The 20,277-nt window shown below is 36.8% G+C and overlaps 1 protein-coding gene across 1 annotated transcript; it reads right to left on the minus strand.

Annotated features, from left to right (window-relative positions):
• Positions 1-4,287: 4,287 nt before the first annotated feature.
• LOC134653950 (outer mitochondrial transmembrane helix translocase-like) lies at positions 4,288-20,077 on the minus strand. Its single transcript, XM_063509319.1, has 9 exons — positions 19,691-20,077; positions 17,557-17,665; positions 16,751-16,895; positions 12,595-12,762; positions 11,002-11,130; positions 10,141-10,280; positions 7,964-8,095; positions 6,018-6,173; positions 4,288-4,433 (listed from the first exon to the last, which is right to left on the minus strand). The coding sequence occupies exons 1-8, from the start codon at positions 19,861-19,863 to the stop codon at positions 6,018-6,020; spliced, it is 1,152 nt and encodes a 383-aa protein (XP_063365389.1). The 5' UTR covers positions 19,864-20,077; the 3' UTR covers positions 4,288-4,433.
• Positions 20,078-20,277: the final 200 nt, after the last annotated feature.

Consider the following 20,277-nt stretch of genomic DNA (forward strand, 5'->3'; position numbering starts at 1 on the left):
GCGCCATCGAAATAAGGTCCATTTTAAGAGATAACGTCACAAATACGTATAACAAGCAAAGGAATGCTTTCATTGAGCAGCATAAAAATAAATTTTGAGTGAGAGCATTATTTTTATATTTTTAAAACATATTTTAATGCCTGTCTTTTTCTTTTGGCATGACATTGGTGTACTCGTGTGAAGCATTTACGGCATTTTTAGTTAATGATATCGAATTAACGCACAAAATTGTGCAACTCATTAATGTTAATAATGTTTTCAAACCATTTAAACAACTTAACAATTTCAAAACACAGCCTTCACCCATATTATTATATTGCGACTTTAAAAATAATCCTTTTTAAGGGCACACTATTACGTGTATTCAGGTAATTTCAAATAAGTACTTCATTATGTCGGTTCATTACTTCATCGTGATAAACTTCATTTTTGGAATTATCCGAATACACCTAACCTCAAGTTATCAAAAAAAATCTTAATATTGTATTTCATTACAAAAGTATAAATAAAATGCACACAATATACAAGTTAATATACAAACGATTACTTGAATCTGACAGTTTTAATTTTAACCCCCGACGCAAAAAGAGGGGTGTTATAAGTTTGACGCCAATGTCTGTCTGCGGCATCGTAGCTCTCAAACGGATGGACCAATTTCGATACGGTATTTCTTTACGTGAAAGCGATTTCCTTGCGGTGGTTCTTAGCTATGTTTAATAAAAATCGATCCAGTAGTTGGACTCTTCCAATCATCTCTGTATCAGCTCTTTTCCAAAATGATGGAAGACATTTTTAGCATAAAATGGATTTTTTATGCATAATGCGAGGGTTTTTTTTTATTTATTTAATAGGTAGTTATAATCCATTCGAGATTCAACGCTTTTTTATCTGCAGCAACAAATAATACACTCTTTTCTCGCGACTTTGTCTTCATATAAGTCGTTAAACTGACCCCCATCATTAGCAAGACATTGCTTTACTCGAAATGTTGAAAAACCATCATATAGAAATAATAATTAGTAAATTCACACGCCTTTACTTTTACAATTTAAATTTATGCCGACAGCCCGACATTGGTGAACGTTACAAAAAAGGATCCTAACAACATTATATTTTAAAGTGTCATTCTATGGAACTTGCTAACTATGTAAACAAAGTCACTAGTAAATTCATCATTCAGAGACAATTTCAATATGGCGGTTTGTTTACATAGTTAGCAAGTTCCATAGAATGACACTTTAAGTGATAAGATTCAAGCGTCATGGTCGCGTTTTTATCACCTGTCGTGCCATGTGTCACTTTCGCACTAACATACTCGTTAGAACGTGACAGGCAGGGCGACAAATGATAAATAGTCGGCCATCTTAGCCCTTCTGGTTTAGTAACAAATGAAACAGTTCTTTCTCACTTATACAAATAATTCAATAAGCACACTGCCTGCAGCATTACTGTAATTTCAAGTGTATTTTTACACTTTAAATATATCCACAACAAAGCTTATATACAATAGAACGCAGACAAACACTTCAATTTAGGTAAACTTTTTTAAATTTAACGATTTATATTTTTAATTTGTCAGGTCACTTTCATTGATAATTAATTATATTAAACTGTTTAATAAATAGGTGGGTCGATATATCCATTTATATTTTAAAATATAATGCACTTTATTAACCAGTAAATATATTTTTCTTGATAATTAAGTTATAGAAAAACTCTTTGTTATGATGGAATCTATTAAAGTTCCCCTTTTCCAATTTGGACATGGAACCCTAAAATGTTAAAATAGTAAATGTTACAGTATAGATTGCTTGTTGAATTGAGTTTAACTAAAAATATACTGATTTTAAATTGTATCTGGATACATAATCGTTTTCAAACTTTTATACAAAAAAAACTTGTTACATAATATTATTTAAAGTATAAGTAACTCAAAAGAAAAGAAATACATTCAAAATGCGCATTCCTAAAGTATTGTCTGATTTAAAAACTCTAGGCTAGCAATAAGTTAACACATATCAATATTCAATATCAAGCCAAAATGCACCTTAGTGACGCATAATAAGGTTGGGTTCATTTTAGCACAAACCTTTGATTCAATATAAATTCGAAGCTAAACTAATCTAAAATCTAAAATTATTGCTGAAAGCGTATATACAAGCATAGAGAAAAAAATACATAGAGTGCTCACTCCATACATCAGTTTTAGTAGCAAAAAGACTATTAGCATCTAGCATCGAGTAGCGGAACTATCAGTACTGCTACTTGACAATAGATGTAACACCGACCGGAAAGACTTATGCTATTGAGATAAGATTTTCCGGTCGGTGCTACATCTATTGTCAAGTAGCAGTACTGATAGTTCCGCTACTCGATGCTAGATGTAGACACTGAAATTAATAGTCTGAACTGATGCCTGATGTCTGTCCTGCTGGTGGTGTCTGGAGTGAGCACTCTTGTCTTACTTATTTCTCTATGATACAAGTGTAAAAGCTGGCTTGGCTTTCAATCAAATTTCTACTTTAAAGATAAGACGATAAGGCCCAAAATATTATGCTGCAGTTGTTAGTACATATTTCGTCCAAACGAGTAGGTAACATAGAAGAGCATTTCTCAAAAAAAGCCCCCTTTCTTATTTGTAGCTCTTTCCATTCAAATAGGAAAATCAATCCCAAATAGTTCATACATTTTTGAAACTTTCCTTTGTGTTACCGCCATACGAACTGTATGGAGTAATGGTAACACAGTAGGAAATAAACAATGGAACATATTTTTACTATAGGATCGAAAGGGCTCGGAATTTTGAGTAGAAATAACAAAATTCACTGGATATCTCACAATTTAAGAAAGGGGCATTTTTTAAAGTAATGCTTAGAAATGAACTAACTAACGTACTCTGAACTATAATGAACTAGAATAGCATCAAATGGCGCGACGGTAACCCAGTTGTAAAAACTTTCACAATATTTATCTTCGTTAAAATTACCTTATGAAAGTTTATTCAAAATGGTTTTATTTGTATATCTACATAATATCTATGGTTTATACTGGTAACTTTTTGAAATCACCAAAACTCCAATGAATAGTGGCATGGCGTCTAAAGACCTAACAATTTTATCATTGCAAAAAGCTACAATTCAGTTATTGCTTATCAATATTATAGCACAAAAATCGCCAAATAGCATTATACAATATTGCTAAAGGCAATCAAATGAATATTGTAATATTAATTATATTAAGAATACATGATGCCTAAAGTCTTATTGATAGACGCCATGCCATTGTTATATCTATGCCACCAAGTAAATTTTATGAACTAATAATATTCATAATTATCACTGATACATACAGCTTTCAACACACAAAAGATGTCTAAATGACACTTCTATTTTGTAATATGAACTATTTTTACTGACTTCTATTTTTATTAGTTCATAGTATCTTTGTAACATAACGGACAATACTACTGACAAATGTGAACATCTTGCGAAGATAACTGTTTTTAAATACCAAATATTGAAATGACGTTAGATTGGGCAATCAAACTTGCACTTACGTAAATTACAGTATTTGGGGTATAAAAACACAGTTAATTAACGACTTTATGATATGGTTACAACATGTCTACAAATTATATGTGCCATTCTCAACCAAAAGGGTACTTAGGGCCACTTGCACCATCCCACTAACCCGAGGTTAGCCGGTTAAACCGTTAACACAATGTCAAATTGTACTGGTAACCATGGTAACTCCAGGTTTAACCGGTTAACCCTGGGTTAGTGAAATGGTGCAAGTGACGCTTATTGTCTCTTGTCAATAAGGTGATATTTCCATAAAGATTGAATTTGAAATCTACCTTATCGACAACCGACAATGTGGTACGTTTTAGTTGAAACGTCACATGTGTTCGGAACTTTTTCTAACCACAAAAACTTAATTGAAGCACATATTATTAGGTACATAACTTATGTGCTTTACTGCCATGTACGCATGGCAAAAGTCATGGCAATAGATATTTACCAACTTATATTAACATTCCTTAAGTTGTTCTCATCATTGCCATAAATAAACTCATGATTTCTGAAACAACGCGACTATCACTTATCGTCGTGGATAAAAAATATCATCACTCTTAGTCAGGGTCTATTTTATTTCACTGGATTAAGATGATAAAATGTACGTATATAAATTTAAGACCTTAACAAAACTTATCTTATTAAAACGAGATGGTTTTATCCACGGCGATAAGCGATATAAACTTGATTCTCTTGAAGATGACCATTAAAAATATGGCTTCAGGATTGTGTTAGTATAACTACATACATACCTGATAAACTCACTCCGTTCAAGTTAACTTCACAATTAGAAGCCTCTATGTCTAATTTAATATTGATAGTTGACAGCGGCCAGCAAAGTACAACGCCTTTCGAGTTCTGAAAAACATAACAAAATGAAAGTTCGCATTCAGAACCACAATTTTTTTTTATTACATACATGGAAAACCAACAGCTATAAATATTTCTAAAATCTTTTCTTTTTGAGGACTTTTCTCTTTATTATAACCGGAGGTCCATTATTGTGACGAGACTGATTGAAAATTGGATAAATGTGAAAATATTCAAATCAGGGATGTTGCGAATAATGCATCCGCATCCGCAACCGCGGAACTTCCGCATTATTTTCAACATCCGCATCCGCATAAAATCGATGCGGATTTAATGCGGATGCGGATGTGGAACAGTTCGGTACAGGAACGTCTTAGCATCGGCGTAAGTGCTAGACTGCTAGGTAATTTAGTAATTAGCCAAATAAACCTATTAGAAATTAGCAGTCAAGCGTGAGTGGGACTTAATGTACGGAACCCTTGGAACGCGAGTCCAACTCGCACTTGGCCGGCTTTTTAAATAAAAAATACTAAAATGTAATATTTGACGTTTTTTTATGTACCTATCTTGACATCCGCATCCGCATCCGCGGATGTGAGCCTTTAAAAATCCGCATCCGCATCCGCGGATGTCAAAAAATCTGCATCCGCAACATCCCTGGTCTAGATATATACCCAGCTCTGATTTTCAGACAGGTCCCTTTATGACAGGTCGGTCTTTACATACAGGATGCACAACACCCAGTACCTACACTGGTCATTGTAATAATAATATATGCGAACGGCGCGGCTGTTTGTGTGCGCGTGTGTGTATATGAGTGACTTAGACTGATTAATGAACCAAATATGTACTATGTATATATTATATACAGGGTGCTTCCTGTAACAGGAGCAATAAATTAAACTAAAGGCTGTACTCCTCAAACTGACCAACATTTGTTCAGCAACTTTTAAAAATTATGAATCCTGTAGACTTCATCTTTTTCATACAAAATAAATATTGCCTTCAATGTACGCTGACATCAGTGTGTTTGACGTTACTTGTCACGCTTTAAACATAACAAAATTTGCAATACGTTGCGTCTTAGAATAAACTTTAAAGTGTAATAAAAATCAAACCATGTGTTATTTTCAAAAGTTGCTGAACAAATGTTGGTCAGTTTGAGGAGTACAGCCTACAGTTTAATTTATTGCTCCTGTAACAGGAAGCACCCTGTATATGTTTTATTATACAGTGTGTAAATCAAATACGGGCGAATATTTAAACGGTGGTTAGCATAGGACCTAAAAAGTATATTGAGATAGATTTTACTTAGAAATGCATTGAAAATTATAACCATACAAAATAATTCGGCCCGCAATGTAATACACCACACACGTTACGGGATACGAGCTTTTTAAAGTAACTGTCAACGCTTGTTGGCAGTTACTATGAAAAGCTCGTATCTCGTAATGTCATTATCATCTTGTTTCTTAATGTTTACAGTACATTGCTGCTCGGTACATGTGCAAAAAATTAATCACGGGGTCATAATTAAGTGTAACTTAAAAAAACATCTTAATTAATGATAAGACGGGTAAATTCTATATCTGGTTTAATTTATTGCCCGTATTTGACTTACACACTGTATACCTAGTCGAGCTCTATCCGCATGGTGGGCGGCAGCGCGCCGCACTGTATCTTGGCCTCCTGCAGCTTGGAGAGCGACAGGCGCAGGTCCTCCATGGTGATGGGGCGGATCGCGTCGTGGTATTCAGACTCCGAGTCCGAGTCGCCTTTGGCGGATTTCTGTGGATGACAGATTAGATTAGATTAATTTATTTCTTATTGAAAATGTACATTAAATTTTACATGTCAAAATAAAATGCATTCACAAAAAGGTCGTCACGACACAATATCAATAATAATAATTAGAATAATAATCCAAAAAAATAAAACAGTAATATAATATAAAACGACCACTTTCTATAAAATAGAAATGAGTAAACAGTAAAGTAAAAATCAGTCAAATTAATTAACATTAATTGACATGTTTTGTGTAATAATATCTGGGAGACCGAGCTTTGCTCGGAAAACATATAAAATCTCAAAAAATTGCGTTTTCCCTAAGACCTGATTTTCCGCCACCGAAAACCTCCATATACCAAATTTCATCAAAATCGTTAGAGCCGTTTCCGAGATCCCCGAAATATATATACAGGGTGCCCGGTAATTAGTGGATAACCTTCTAACCACCGACAGAGCACCTTAGGCCGGTCCAGAAAATGCACTTATAGGTCTAGTAAAAGTTTCGTGGTTTTCGAGATAATCGAACTTTTCTGTCTTTTTTAATTGGAGCTAGCCATTAAAAAAGACAGAAAAGTTCGATTATCTCGAAAACCACAAAACTTTTACTAGACCTATAAGTGCATTTTCTGGACCAGCCTAAGGTGCTCTGTCGGTGGTTAGAAGGTTATCCACTAATTACCGGGCACCCTGCATATAAATAAATAAATATGTAAGAATTGCTCGTTTAAAGGTATTAGATTAGAATATAATGTCATGTTTTGTGTAAGATGGCACATTGACCCAAAGGTATCCCAATTAATTCTAATTTTTGATCCATACTACACTAGTAATCTGGTAAAATTTAGTATCTAGTATATAAAAGTTAATTTCTAGTTAAAAATATACAAAAATTTAATTATAATGTAGTTTTTCCTCAACAAAGATTTTCTCTTACAACATACATAGTCTCTAGACATCGTAGTAATGCACCTGTAGGATTCTTGCAAATATTTTTTTAAGGAAACCCGGAGCTCTACTTAAAAAGAAAAACTTGGTATGTACTCAGTAATTTAAAGTTGCATCAGAGCCTTCGATGCGATCGGTCCTTATCTTTCGAGAGTCGGAAGATTTTTCGTTTCATAGTATGTAAAGTGCAATACAAGGTAACAAATACTGCCGGAAGTATTTAACTGCCTTATAGTTTTAGATGATAACATACCTCAGATTAGGGCATGCTCCCGGGAATTCCCGGTTCTCAAATTCCCGGGAATTTTATAGGGTCGAAAGAACCGGTGCTGAAGATCCGGTACCGGTACTTCCCGGTTCTCATCAGTATGCGTATTTATTCCCATTTCAATAGTAGTTATCTTTTAGTAGTTTAGTTTTAGGATATTATATTCAAATATTCTTCTATGAATTTGATTTATATGAAAATATTCCGTTCTCGGGTTGATTTTTTTCCTTCTGACCCTTATGTATGTATCTGTGCCGTCATAGTGCTGAGTGCATCAACTACGGCCTAGTGGCTCGTAGGTACACCTTAAAGCCCAGGCGGAGGCAAAGTGTGCCGGTTAATTTCGTAAAATAGGTTGGAACACTAATAAAGTGTTATTTTTTATAAAATAAGTCCTTTATGAATATTTATGCAATTATTTATATGAAAATAAGTCATTTACGCTAACACAAACATTTTCTTAAAAATAATCATAAGATGCCTAGAGAACCGGGAAGAACCGGGAATCCCGGTTCCGGCTATACCCAGAACCGGGAAATGAAATTTCTGGTACCGGTACCGGTACTGCATGCCCTACCTCAGATGCATCCTTGGCCATCTCTTCCCTGGCTAGATCCCGGACCCTATAGACGGCTGCCTGGCGACACAGCTCGTGCAGGTCGGAACCGGAGAAACCTTCCGTCGCTGCGGCTAGACGGCGGAAGTCGATCTGAAGACAAAAACATTGGTGAGTGTCGTAGAACTAGAGATGCACCGGATATCCGGTTACTATCCGGTATCCGGCCTATCCGGCCGGTATTTTAGTATCCGGCCGGATACCGGATACTAACGGCCGGTATTTTAGTATCCGGCCGGTTACCGGATAGTAACTTACTATCCGGCCGGATACCGGATAGTAAAATTAACACATATTGGGGTAAAAAATGGAATCTAAAAAACAGTCACGGTCATAATGCTAACGACACAGTAGATAGAAATGAATACGTAACCAATGTCACACAATACACTTATTTGTTTACAGAAAAATACGCGCGCGCACTTGTAACTATAAACGAACTTACTACGTAATGACATGATAAAACTTAAAACTCGTTACGATCCTAGAAATGTGTCCGCGCGAACGTTCACTACCTGCAAAACTCAAAATATAGGTATAGTTCCGCCGGCCGAATATCCGGCGGCCGGATACCGGATATCCGGCCTGGACCCTGGCCGGATATCCGGTATCCGGTATCCGACCAAACAACTATCCGTTGCGTCTCTACGTAGAACACTCGGTTGGAACGAAGTTAAGAAAGGGTGGCGACGTAGGGTTCATATTCGGTTTAAAGATTCTTTATGCTCATAAGAATTTGTACAATTCACTTAAAATGAGAACTTAAATATATACATTTTATTTACATATTCTATGTCACAAAAAGAGCGACAGGCTCGGATAAAGATTACAATAAGCATTTGTTATTAATGTTATTTTGCCGGTAAGTATATTTACATATTTGCATTAGGAGGTAGGTTAGAGGACAACAGTGCGCGCAAATACAAATACAAACAAATACAAATACAAATATTTTATTAATAACAAAAGGTTACAAGTCATCGGGATAGAGGGTACATTCTGTACATTATGTTTTGTAAATTACTATTATAAACTTACAAATTGTATAGGTAATTATTGATTTTAATTATTAATTCATTACAAGAATTCAAATTATAAAACTAACAACGATCTACGTACTAACGCGCAATACACGTACTAGTACGTAGATCGCTGTTGATGTTGAGAAACACAGAATGGTCGCATCTAGATCAGATGTGGCATCGATGTGTGTTATGATTTGTCATAGAGAAAAAAATACATAGAGTGCTCACTCCATACATCAGTTTTAGTACCAAAAAGACTATTAGCATCTAGCATCGAGTAGCGGAACTATCAGTACTGCTACTTGACAATAGATGTAGCACCGACCGGAAAGTCTTATGCTGTTGAGATAAGACTTTCCGGTCGGTGCCACATCTATTGTCAAGTAGCAGTACTGATAGTTCCGCTACTCGATGCTAGATGTAGACACTGAAATTAATAGTCTGAACTGATGTATGGAGTGAGCACTCTTGTCTTTATTTCTCTATGGATTTGTTATTTCTATTCAGTTCAGTTTATGTTAAGTTCAGTTCGGTTCTATTGTGTTATGTTATGTTCTGTTATGTTAATGTTCTTCGTTTCCGTGTCCGTCATCCTTAAATATTACATACGAAATAATTTTTGCCCAAGATGAAACGGAAACGCTTATTGTAACGGGTTATACTCACAGATGGCGCCACTGGTTCATCTCGCAGGATCAACTTGAGAATCGTCTCCCGCTGACTCGTTAGGCATAGGCACGTAGAAAGCGGCCGGCATGCGACGCCATAGAGAAAAAAATACATAGAGTGCTCACTCCATACATCAGTTTTAGTACCAAAAAGACTATTAGCATCTAGCATCGAGTAGCGGAACTATCAGTACTGCTACTTGACAATAGATGTAGCACCGACCGGAAAGTCTTATGCTGTTGAGATAAGACTTTCCGGTCGGTGCCACATCTATTGTCAAGTAGCAGTACTGATAGTTCCGCTACTCGACGCTAGATGTAGACACTGAAATTAATAGTCTGAACTGATGTATGGAGTGAGCACTCTTGTCTTATTATATTTCTCTATGGCGACGCTGAATGGCGTTGTCCAAGTCCTGTGGTCGGTTGTACTGCATATACTCACAGATGGCGCCACTGGTTCATCTCGCAGGATCAACTTGAGAATCGTCTCCCGCTGAGATTCATTAGGCATAGGCACGTGGAAGGCGGCCGGCATGCGACGCTGAATGGCCTTGTCCAAGTCCTGTGGTCGGTTGGTCGCCCCTGAAACATGTGCATTGAATTAAATTGTCTATGAGGCCTGAAGGCTGAATAAAGTTAAGTATCTGATTGGGAAAGACAATTCAAACACAGCTTCTATTCAAGTTTGTAGTGAGTGGGGTTAGTTTTCCGTAAAGTTTTAAGTCATAACGTATTGTTTGTCATGTTATCATTAGTGATAAAACTGAAACCGTTAACTTTCAGGATTTTCGTAAGGTCATCCTATAGATAGATTAGGTTAGGTTTGTTTTATGGCAATCCTGAAAAGTGACGCGTTTCTGAACCAAATTATTTATGACTAACGAAAATGCGGCCACTCCCACAATACAAGTTCATCATTCATCATAAAATAATTCATTATTAGCCTTATATGTAAATAATATGTATAATTTTAGATTAAATTAGTATATGCTTCCCTATGTGGAACAATGTTGCTGTGCCCTAACAGGGCGTCACATGAACAGCTTATATTTAAGAACACCTGTACCTGCTATGTGATATGCAATAAACGATTTCAATTTCAATTTCAATTTCAAGTCACAATCTAAGGGTCTACCGCATCATCATGATGATGATGATGATGAGAGGTAAATCACATTTTAAGTTTTGTCCCTATTCACCCAGGTTGACGGTATATTCCCCTATATCTCGAAAACTTCTGGGCTCATTTGTAAAATTCATTTCTCTAAATACATGGTTCTTAAGTAGCTTGGAAGAGACTTACCCATGATGATGACAGTGCAATTGTTATCAGTAATAAGTCCGTCCCAAAGCGACATGAACTGCGTTTTCATCATGGCCGTAGCCTCGTGGTCGTGCTGCGTGCGAGTACGGAGGAACGACTCGATCTCATCTGTCAACAATATCACAGAAAAAAATATAGTACTAGGTACAGTCAGCAGCAGAAATTTCTAAGCGGGCTGGGTGTTCAAAATGATCTTGACGCGACTTTATTGTTAAGAGAATAAGACAGTGGTTCCTAACCCGGGGGTAATTACCCTCGTGGGGGTAAAACTGGTATTTTACGGGGGTAAATAAGCTAACCTAATATTAACAACACAACAAACGTTCACGTTTTATTTTTTATTACCATTGGGAGGAGGGGTAAAATCAGGTTCCCTAGTTAGTCATAGGGGTGACCGGATTGAAAAGGTTAGGAACCACTGGAATAAGAGCATGTCAAGGTAATTTTGAACACTTCGCCCGCTTAGCAACTTCTGCTGCTGACTGTACAGAAGATTCACTCTAACAAAACGCGTCTTTTACGACAGATATGACCGCTAGGTGGCGCAAGCGCGAGCAGGCGTCCGTTCACCTAGGCTAGACACCAAAATTGGTGTGGGCCGCATGTACTTGTAGGTACTTGTAGCGACGCGACAAAATCTCGGTTAACTGATATTCATTCTAGACCAGTAATACCCTACTGGAATGGATAGTTACTACTAACGCAACCTCCTTAGCTGCTCTAACAATGCTGGATATTTTTACACCTTATTACACTAACATAAAGGTCTAATTTCCTACCTATAAACACGATGCAAGGTTGTAGTTTGACAGCTAGACTGAAGACGGCAGCGGCCAGTTTCTGCGTCTCGCCGTACCACTTGTCGGTTAGCAGCGACACGTCCAGGTTGATGAAACTCATGGTCGCCTCCTTGGCTGTTCTAACAATGCTGGATATTTTTACACCTTATTACACTAACATAAAGGTCTAATTTCCTACCTATAAAGACGATGCAAGGTTGTAATTTGACAGCTAGACTGAAGACGGCAGCGGCCAGTTTCTGCGTCTCGCCGTACCACTTGTCGGTTAGCAGCGACACGTCCAGGTTGATAAAGCTCATGGTCGCCTCCTTGGCTGTTCTAACAATGCTGGATATTTTTACACCTTATTACAATAACATAAGGTCTAATTTCCTACCTATAAACACGATGCAAGGTTGTAGTTTGGCAGCTAGACTGAAGACGGAAGCGGCCAGTTTCTGCGTCTCGCCGTACCACTTGTCGGTTAGCAGCGACACGTCCAGGTTGATGAAACTCATGGTCGCCTCCTTGGCTGTTCTAACAATGCTGGATATTTTTACACCTTATTACAATAACATAAGGTCTAATTTCCTACCTATAAACACGATGCAAGGTTGTAGTTTGACAGCTAGACTGAAGACGGCAGCGGCCAGTTTCTGCGTCTCGCCGTACCACTTGTCGGTTAGCAGCGACACGTCCAGGTTGATGAAACTCATGGTCGCCTCCTTGGCTGTTCTAACAATGCTGGATATTTTTACACCTTATTACAATAACTTAAGGTCTAATTTCCTACCTATAAACACGATGCAAGGTTGTAGTTTGACAGCTAGACTGAAGACGGCAGCGGCCAGTTTCTGCGTCTCGCCATACCACTTGTCGGTTAGCAGCGACACGTCCAGGTTGATAAAGCTCATGTTGGCTTCCTTCGCTGTTGCTTTGGCTATCAGGGTCTTGCCGCATCCTAGAATGAAATAATACGTGTTTAAAAATAGTTGAAAAATAGTTTTGTTATATAAAAGAACTGCAAAAAAAAAAAAAACATTTATTGTGAAAGTAGGCCTCAGCCTCAAGCAAGGGTTCATTCGGATATCTGTAATCTGTATACGTATTAAAAATTAAAGATATAGCTGGTCAACCAAATCTTGTCAGTAAAAAAAGGCGCGAAATTAAAATTTTCTATGGGACGATATCCCTTCGCGCCTACATTTTTCAAATTTGCCGCCTTTTTCTACTGTCAAGATCTGGTTGACCAAGTATATCTAATATTGATATAGTTTTAACACCCCCTGGCACTGACTAAAATAACCGACTTGGTTTCGCATTACATCTCATTAACGTTTCTGTACTAGGATTGACTCTAATCGCTCTTTAAAACGTTTGCCGACCCCTGACCCCTGATTTACCCATGCGTGAATATATGGGTAATTTTTCCGCAAGCCCCTACCTAGACTAAGTTTTACCCCCAAGGGTAAGATCGGATAGGCATACCTGGTGGTCCATGCAGCCCCTTAGGGGGCTGCGTGAGGCGGCTGTCAGCGAACAGATCGCGCTTCTGAATGGGCAGGATCTAGGGCTTGCAATTCGAATATTCGAATATTCGAATTTGTCGAATATTCGACCTGTTTTGATATTCGAATATTCGGCCGCTCAGGTTACGAATATTCGAATATTTTTTATTACTGTAAAAAAATCTATGTCATCCGCTGTAGTTACAGTTTCTGTGTGTTTTACGGGTATTTACAGTGAATGAGGAACGGTAGGTACCCAAATACGAAGGAAATAATATTTTTTATTATATTCCTCTCGATAGACTTCGTGAATACAGTGAAACCTAACTCAATTTAAAAGAAAACGAAATCAAAAAGTATGTTATTTTTACGGTGCGTAAGTTTTAAGTTAAAGGGTCATTCTATTTATTCAGTACAAGCGTACGTTAAGCGAATTTTTGAAGTCTAAACCTTGCCACTTATCGCAATTCTCAAATTTAATCATACCAAACCTGCCCAACTTGGTAATCTAACCATGCACCTTTAGCTGACGAATAATCCACCCAGTACTCAACTAACTTTTCCCCTTAAATATTCCAATATTATATAATTAGCCGACCATTAGGAATAATAACTTGCCAAAACAAATAAATTCAAAATACAATGAAATTAAAGGCCTTTTTACAAGCCTCTGAGTGATTACAAGTTAATTTAAATCGGAAAATAATTACCTACTAAAAAAATATCTTACATACCTAGGTGTTTGGATGGTTAAAGTTATATTATTTCACGCAACGACGCATTTATAATAAGTTTTATCTAGAAATATTAAATACGTCTAATTTTGGCGTTTTACTCGTTTTTATAAATGTGGGCATCTTATAAATAGTAGGATGATGATAAAATCTAGTCAATTAAGTGGATTTCTGCCAAATATCCTTAGTTTTAGCAATATGTGAAAAAAGCTTTTGAATAAAACGATAATAAACCGATTTCTCGTTCCTTTTCTTATTTTTTATAATACCGTAAAACACCCTATTTTCGCCTACTTTTTGACATATTTTTGAAGTTTCCTCTTAGGGTACATGTTTATTGTGTCATCACTAGTATCTAAATGGTATATATAATGATAACACCTAAATTTAATTTAAAAATAACCCAATTGTATGTATAATTATACCTAAAAAAGGAGCTCAAAGACAATAGGCGAAGTTTCGTCTTTTTGCCTAATTTCGCCTACCCTATCAAACATGACTGAACATAGGCACATTCCATTAAAATTAAGTTCTACCCTCTGTATGATTGACGTAATTTATATTGATTCGTACGCCGGTGTTATTAAGGTCCTATTACGCACATATTTTCATCATAGGCGAAAATAGGAAGACATCCAGCGTGTTTTCATACATATTACTACGATCGTTCAGGGTTGTCAAAAATCATGTTTTTAACCAACTGTCGCAATTAAAGAGGGTTTTTGGTTTTCATGTCATAAATCATATAGGTATGAGAAAAAAAATCATTTCAAAATCAACCACAAAATGTATTTAAAGAGTAACATTAATTAAGTACTTACTTAACAAAAATCCCGCTTACGTTAGGTGAAACATAGATAAATCAAGCTGCATAATTGCATGTACTAATCAAGTGTCCATGCAATTTTGCAACTGAGTGTGCATGATCGAAAATAAAGGTTTGTAGTGACCCAATAAGTAACTAAATATTTTATATCACGATTCAAGTTATCTTGTAGAATACCACGACACAAGAAAATAACTTTTTATAATCCATTTACAATCGCATGGTCTAGGTACTCAAAAAATAATGTCAACAAAAACACCACATGACATGACTCAGTTAAAATTTCAGAATGACCTGAACACGACACAATAAACACGTGAATCGGCCATTCTGAAATTAGTCAACCAGGACCGTACTTAAAACTGAAACAAAAAAAAAATTTTTTTTCATCAAACCCATACGTGTATCTATGGATAGGTCTTCAAAAATGATATTGAGGTTTCTAATATCATTTTTTTCTAAACTGAATAGTTTGCGCGAGAGACTTCCAAAGTGGTAAAATGTGTCCCCCCCCCCCCTGCAACTTCTAAAATAAGAGAATGATAAAACTTAAAAAAAATATATGATGTACATTACCATGCAAACTTCCACCGAAAATTGGTTTGAACGAGATCTAGTAAGTAGTTTTTTTTTAATACGTCATAAATCCCCTAAATACGGAACCCTTCATGGGCGAGTCCCACTTGGCCGTTTTTTTAAGATTTAGGTTAATTTTAGTTTAGCTTTATTTTAGAATAGTTTTTAGTTTGTATTTAGTTTAATTGTAATTTTAAGTTGCTTTTATTTATTGTTTTTTTGTCATGTTTTTGTACAGTACGTAACACATTTTGAAATACAAAAAAAAACACAACGAGTTTCTATTTTTTTTTTCATTAAAGTGTCAACCCTAGGGGTAGGCGAAATTTGGAAGGAACATGGCGTTTTGACCTCTCAGGTGACATATTACAAGATAACTTTTTAATTAAGAGGGATACGTGAAAACTAATTATTTCATGCGAAAGATCATTAATTTTCGATTATAGATTGAAGTATTTTGTTGACTCACCTGTTAAACATGTGCCGCTGGAGACAGAAGTATTCACGAGCAAAAAAATCTTTGTCACACCTAACACTCTTTAAGACACTCTAAAAGTGAACAAGCTGAAGGTAGACACAAAAAAGTAACAGCAGTGTTGCCACAAATAAATTTCCCAATAGATATGGTAGTTAAATATGCCACGTTTGATACCAATTTTAGTAGAAAATTTAATATTTTTAATTTAGGCGATGTTTGGCTTGACATGGCGAGATTAGGGTGTTTTACGGTATTCGAATAATTATTCGAATATTCGAATACGTCGTCAGGAAAAGTCGAATATTCGAATATCTGAAAGTTTCGAATATTTGCAAGCCCTAGCAGGATCACAGTCTCCCGGAGCTCCTGGATCCCCATCCAGGAGTTAGAGAACCGAGACATACCTGGTGGTCCATGCAACAGCACCCCCTTAGGGGGCTGCGTGAGGCGGCTGTCGGCGAACAAATCGCGCTTCTGAATGGGCAGGATCACAGTTTCCCGGAGCTCCTGGATCCCCATCCAGGAGTTAGAGAACCGAGACATACCTGGTGGTCCATGCAACAGCACCCCCTTAGGGGGCTGCGTGAGGCGGCTGTCGGCGAACAAATCGCGCTTCTGAATGGGCAGGATCACAGTTTCCCGGAGCTCCTGGATCCCCATCCAGGAGTTAGAGAACCGAGACATACCTGGTGGTCCATGCAGCAGTACCCCCTTAGGGGGCTGTGTGAGGCGGCTGTCGGCGAACAGATCGCGCTTCTGAATGGGCAGGATCACAGTCTCCCGGAGCTCCTAGATCCCCATCCAGGAGTTAGAGAACCGAGACATACCTGGTGGTCCATGGAGCAGCACCCCCTTAGGGGGCTGCGTGAGGCGGCTGTCGGCGAACAGATCGCGCTTCTGAATGGGCAGGATCACAGTTTCCCGGAGCTCCTGGATCAGGGCGTCCAGGCCAGCAATGTCCTTCCAGTTCACCTGTAAATGTAATATTGATGATATTGATTGATGCTTGTTACCATGCAATGTATAGTCTGTCAAACAACTTTGTCAGTAGAAAAATGCGCGAAATTTTAATTCTCTATGGGACGATAACCATTGTCGCCTTTATTTTTTAAATTTGCCGCTTGTTTGTACTGACGGAAACGGCTTGACAAACCACTTACAGACTATACATTCAGCGCCACCTACTTTGGGTACTTTTACAATACTACATTTTGCAATATGATCTTTGACGTGTCTTTGTCTGTATATCTTCCTTTATGTTTATGATAACTCTATTAACTATGGTAGGTAACTTCAGGATTAATGATCACTCATAATAAGGCCTGCATTATTCTAACCTGGAACTGTAGTATACTTACGGGTAGATAGTTTATTAAAAGTGTACCCTCAGTCTTATGAAATATACCAGTGTTTGTCTAGCAAGTTGTGTTTCACTACATGGTGGCAGTGGGGGCAATCTATCTATTATGCCCTTTTATTCTGAGTTAGAGTATGTCTCATAACTCAGTGTGCCGCTTGGCAGAGGCCTCCTCCAGCTCTTTCCTTTGTGGTCTGTCATGGGCCACTCTTCTCCAGTTCGGGCCCGCTGTGAGTTTGAGTTCAAAGGAAGTGGCAATAATAAAGTCTTACTCACATTGATCTCATCAGGCACCACCAGCTGCGAGGCGATGATCATCTCATGGTCGGTGAGCTTGTCCAACTGAAGCGTGTGCTTGCTGCCAAGCCCCGCTCTGGAAGACACCCTTAAATGCACGGACTGTATAGTGGCCATTCATACATATACATAGATAGAGAATAAATATAATACCAATACATATTGGCTTGTTTATTTATGTTTTTAGTTTGATGCATATTGATAATTTCAACAAGCAAAATAAATATCCAAAGCATTCCTTAAAAACAAAATTTGGTCACTTATTGTTATTATTCAAGTTGGCAGAGGAATAAACACATGTGTGTTTTTTATTAATCTCAATTGTTATGGAGGTCTCTAGTACAGAAACATTTAAGGCAGCGGTCTGCAACCTGCGGCCCGTGAACGTGTCACTTGCGGCCCGCGAGCCTCCCTGGCTATTCTGTATGTACTTATTGACAAACGACAATGTCTGATAAAGTCATAAATATTAACAAAGTATGGCCCGCATCAACTTCGTTAACTACTATGTGGCCCTTGGCTGCTAAAAGGTTGCCGACCGCTGATTTAAGGCATAAAAAGATTGTTGTATTGTATGGCTTCTCTGGAAAAAGTATAGACTAAGAAGCTTGAATTGTTTATGCTTTGACTCAATTTAGGAACACGAGAAAGGTTAATACATATACGGTTAATAATACAATATTTAAAGTTATTGATATGATATGGAATTATCCAAGTGGGTTAAAAACATTATCTTTCTATTATTAGCCTTATAATCCTTATATGTAAATAATATATATAATTTTAGATTAAATTAGTATATGCTTCCCTATGTGGAACAATGTTGCTGTGCCCTAACAGGGCGTCACATGAACAGCTTATATTTAAGAACACCTGTACCTGCTATGTGATATGCAATAAACGATTTCAATTTCAATTTATAAATTTGACTAGAAGTTAAAAATTATAGCATGAGGCGATTGAACAGACAGCCATGCAACATATGGCAAATATAAAACATCTCATTTCAAAAATCAAAATTTAAATCAAATGTAAAATATTAATACTTACTTAAGAGTTTGATCTTTATAATGACTCAATACACAAATACGCATGCTTGAACAAATAGCCATATACAGAGTTAGTTAAACATGAACAGATTAGTAGTTATAATAAATATAGTAGTCTGTAAGAAAGATACATCTGTGTTAAAGTGTATATAAAACAGCTCCTAGGGAATGAATGAACTGAGATATAGTTTGGCCCAGGCCCTGGTCTGTCTCATTTCAAACATTGACAGTGAGAATCATACTGTATATATCTTACGCTAGTACTATCTCCGTTTTTTTAAAGATTAGAATTTTTCAAACATCAAAAGTAGTCGGAATCATCTTTTTCTTCCAAAATATTAGAGCTCCTATGATATCTAATATTGCGGTACAATAATATGTAAGCAACACTACAATTCAGTCAGTGCATAGTTACCCAGATTTAAAATTGGAGGAAAAAAGTTACCAGAGGTTATAAAATTTCTAATCTGAAAAAAAAAATGGGATATACTTAGGCACCAAAAAGAAAGGGATGAGTATAGTTTTCCTGGTTCTTATGGACTGACAAATTGTGTTTGCCAGACTATAGGCCTTTTATTTACTTTAAATGATGATGACATAAATTTGGTTTTGTTGCAACAGAGATTTATTTTATGACTTCAACAAATGTTTATTTGAAAGAGAAAGATTTAATAATGGTGACAAGGGAACAGAATTCCATGTGTTACAAGACTTAATGGAGTACTTAAATTACATTGAATTGCATAAGCCATTCATAACCAAACAAAATAAATATATTCATTCTATAATGTCTGTAATGATGATGCGAACTTCATCTTCAACCTATATCATAACATTGTGAACATTTATTTAAATAATTTTGGTGGGAAAATTCATTTTGGTATCTAATGAGAAACATGGTATAAAAATACATGTAAATAACATTGTTAATCCGTAACCACAAATATTCAATGCAACATGCATTAGGTAAGCAGCAGTTCTGAAATTATTAGAAAAATGACGAAAGCACGATGGCATTTTTAGGAAACTGGCTGGTATTCCTCGATCAATACATGAATACATACTTGCGTAACTGTTCCCGTGCACGCTCCTCAGCCTTCTTCCGGCTCTTGGACGTCGGGTCTATCTGGTTGACGAGCCATTTGATCGAGAAATAAGTGACGGCAGACACGAAGCAGACCCGTATTGCCATTTGGAACACATCGGTTCGGGTAAATGCAGAGCCTTCCACCATCATGCCTTTTGTATATCTAACACTTTATAACTGAAAAAATACGGAGCTGGTGCCCTATTGGCGGCGCTTTTGGAGTTTCAAGAGTAAAATATTTTATTTTGTTCACAAAAATTCCTTCAAATCACGCTTTTTGTGATTTTTGATTGATAGACAAACTAGACAAGAAACATTCCGTTTCCAAACCAGCAACTGTCAACGTTGAAGTTTCAAAGATTCAATTAATCTTTGATTTTTTTTTACTAATGAACGTTACCTAATATCCATATAAAATAAACTTATTTATTTCCGTTGATATGCATCATTTAGTTATTTTATGAAAGTGATGAGTTTAAACATTTTCATGTGGTTTAGAAAATTCAGTTATTATTGTCTATGGACAAAGTGATTACAAAAATACGTGGAACGGAACGTTGAAAC

Source organism: Cydia amplana, chromosome 14, assembly GCF_948474715.1.
Source record: "Cydia amplana chromosome 14, ilCydAmpl1.1, whole genome shotgun sequence".
Lineage (NCBI taxonomy): Eukaryota > Metazoa > Arthropoda > Insecta > Lepidoptera > Tortricidae > Cydia > Cydia amplana.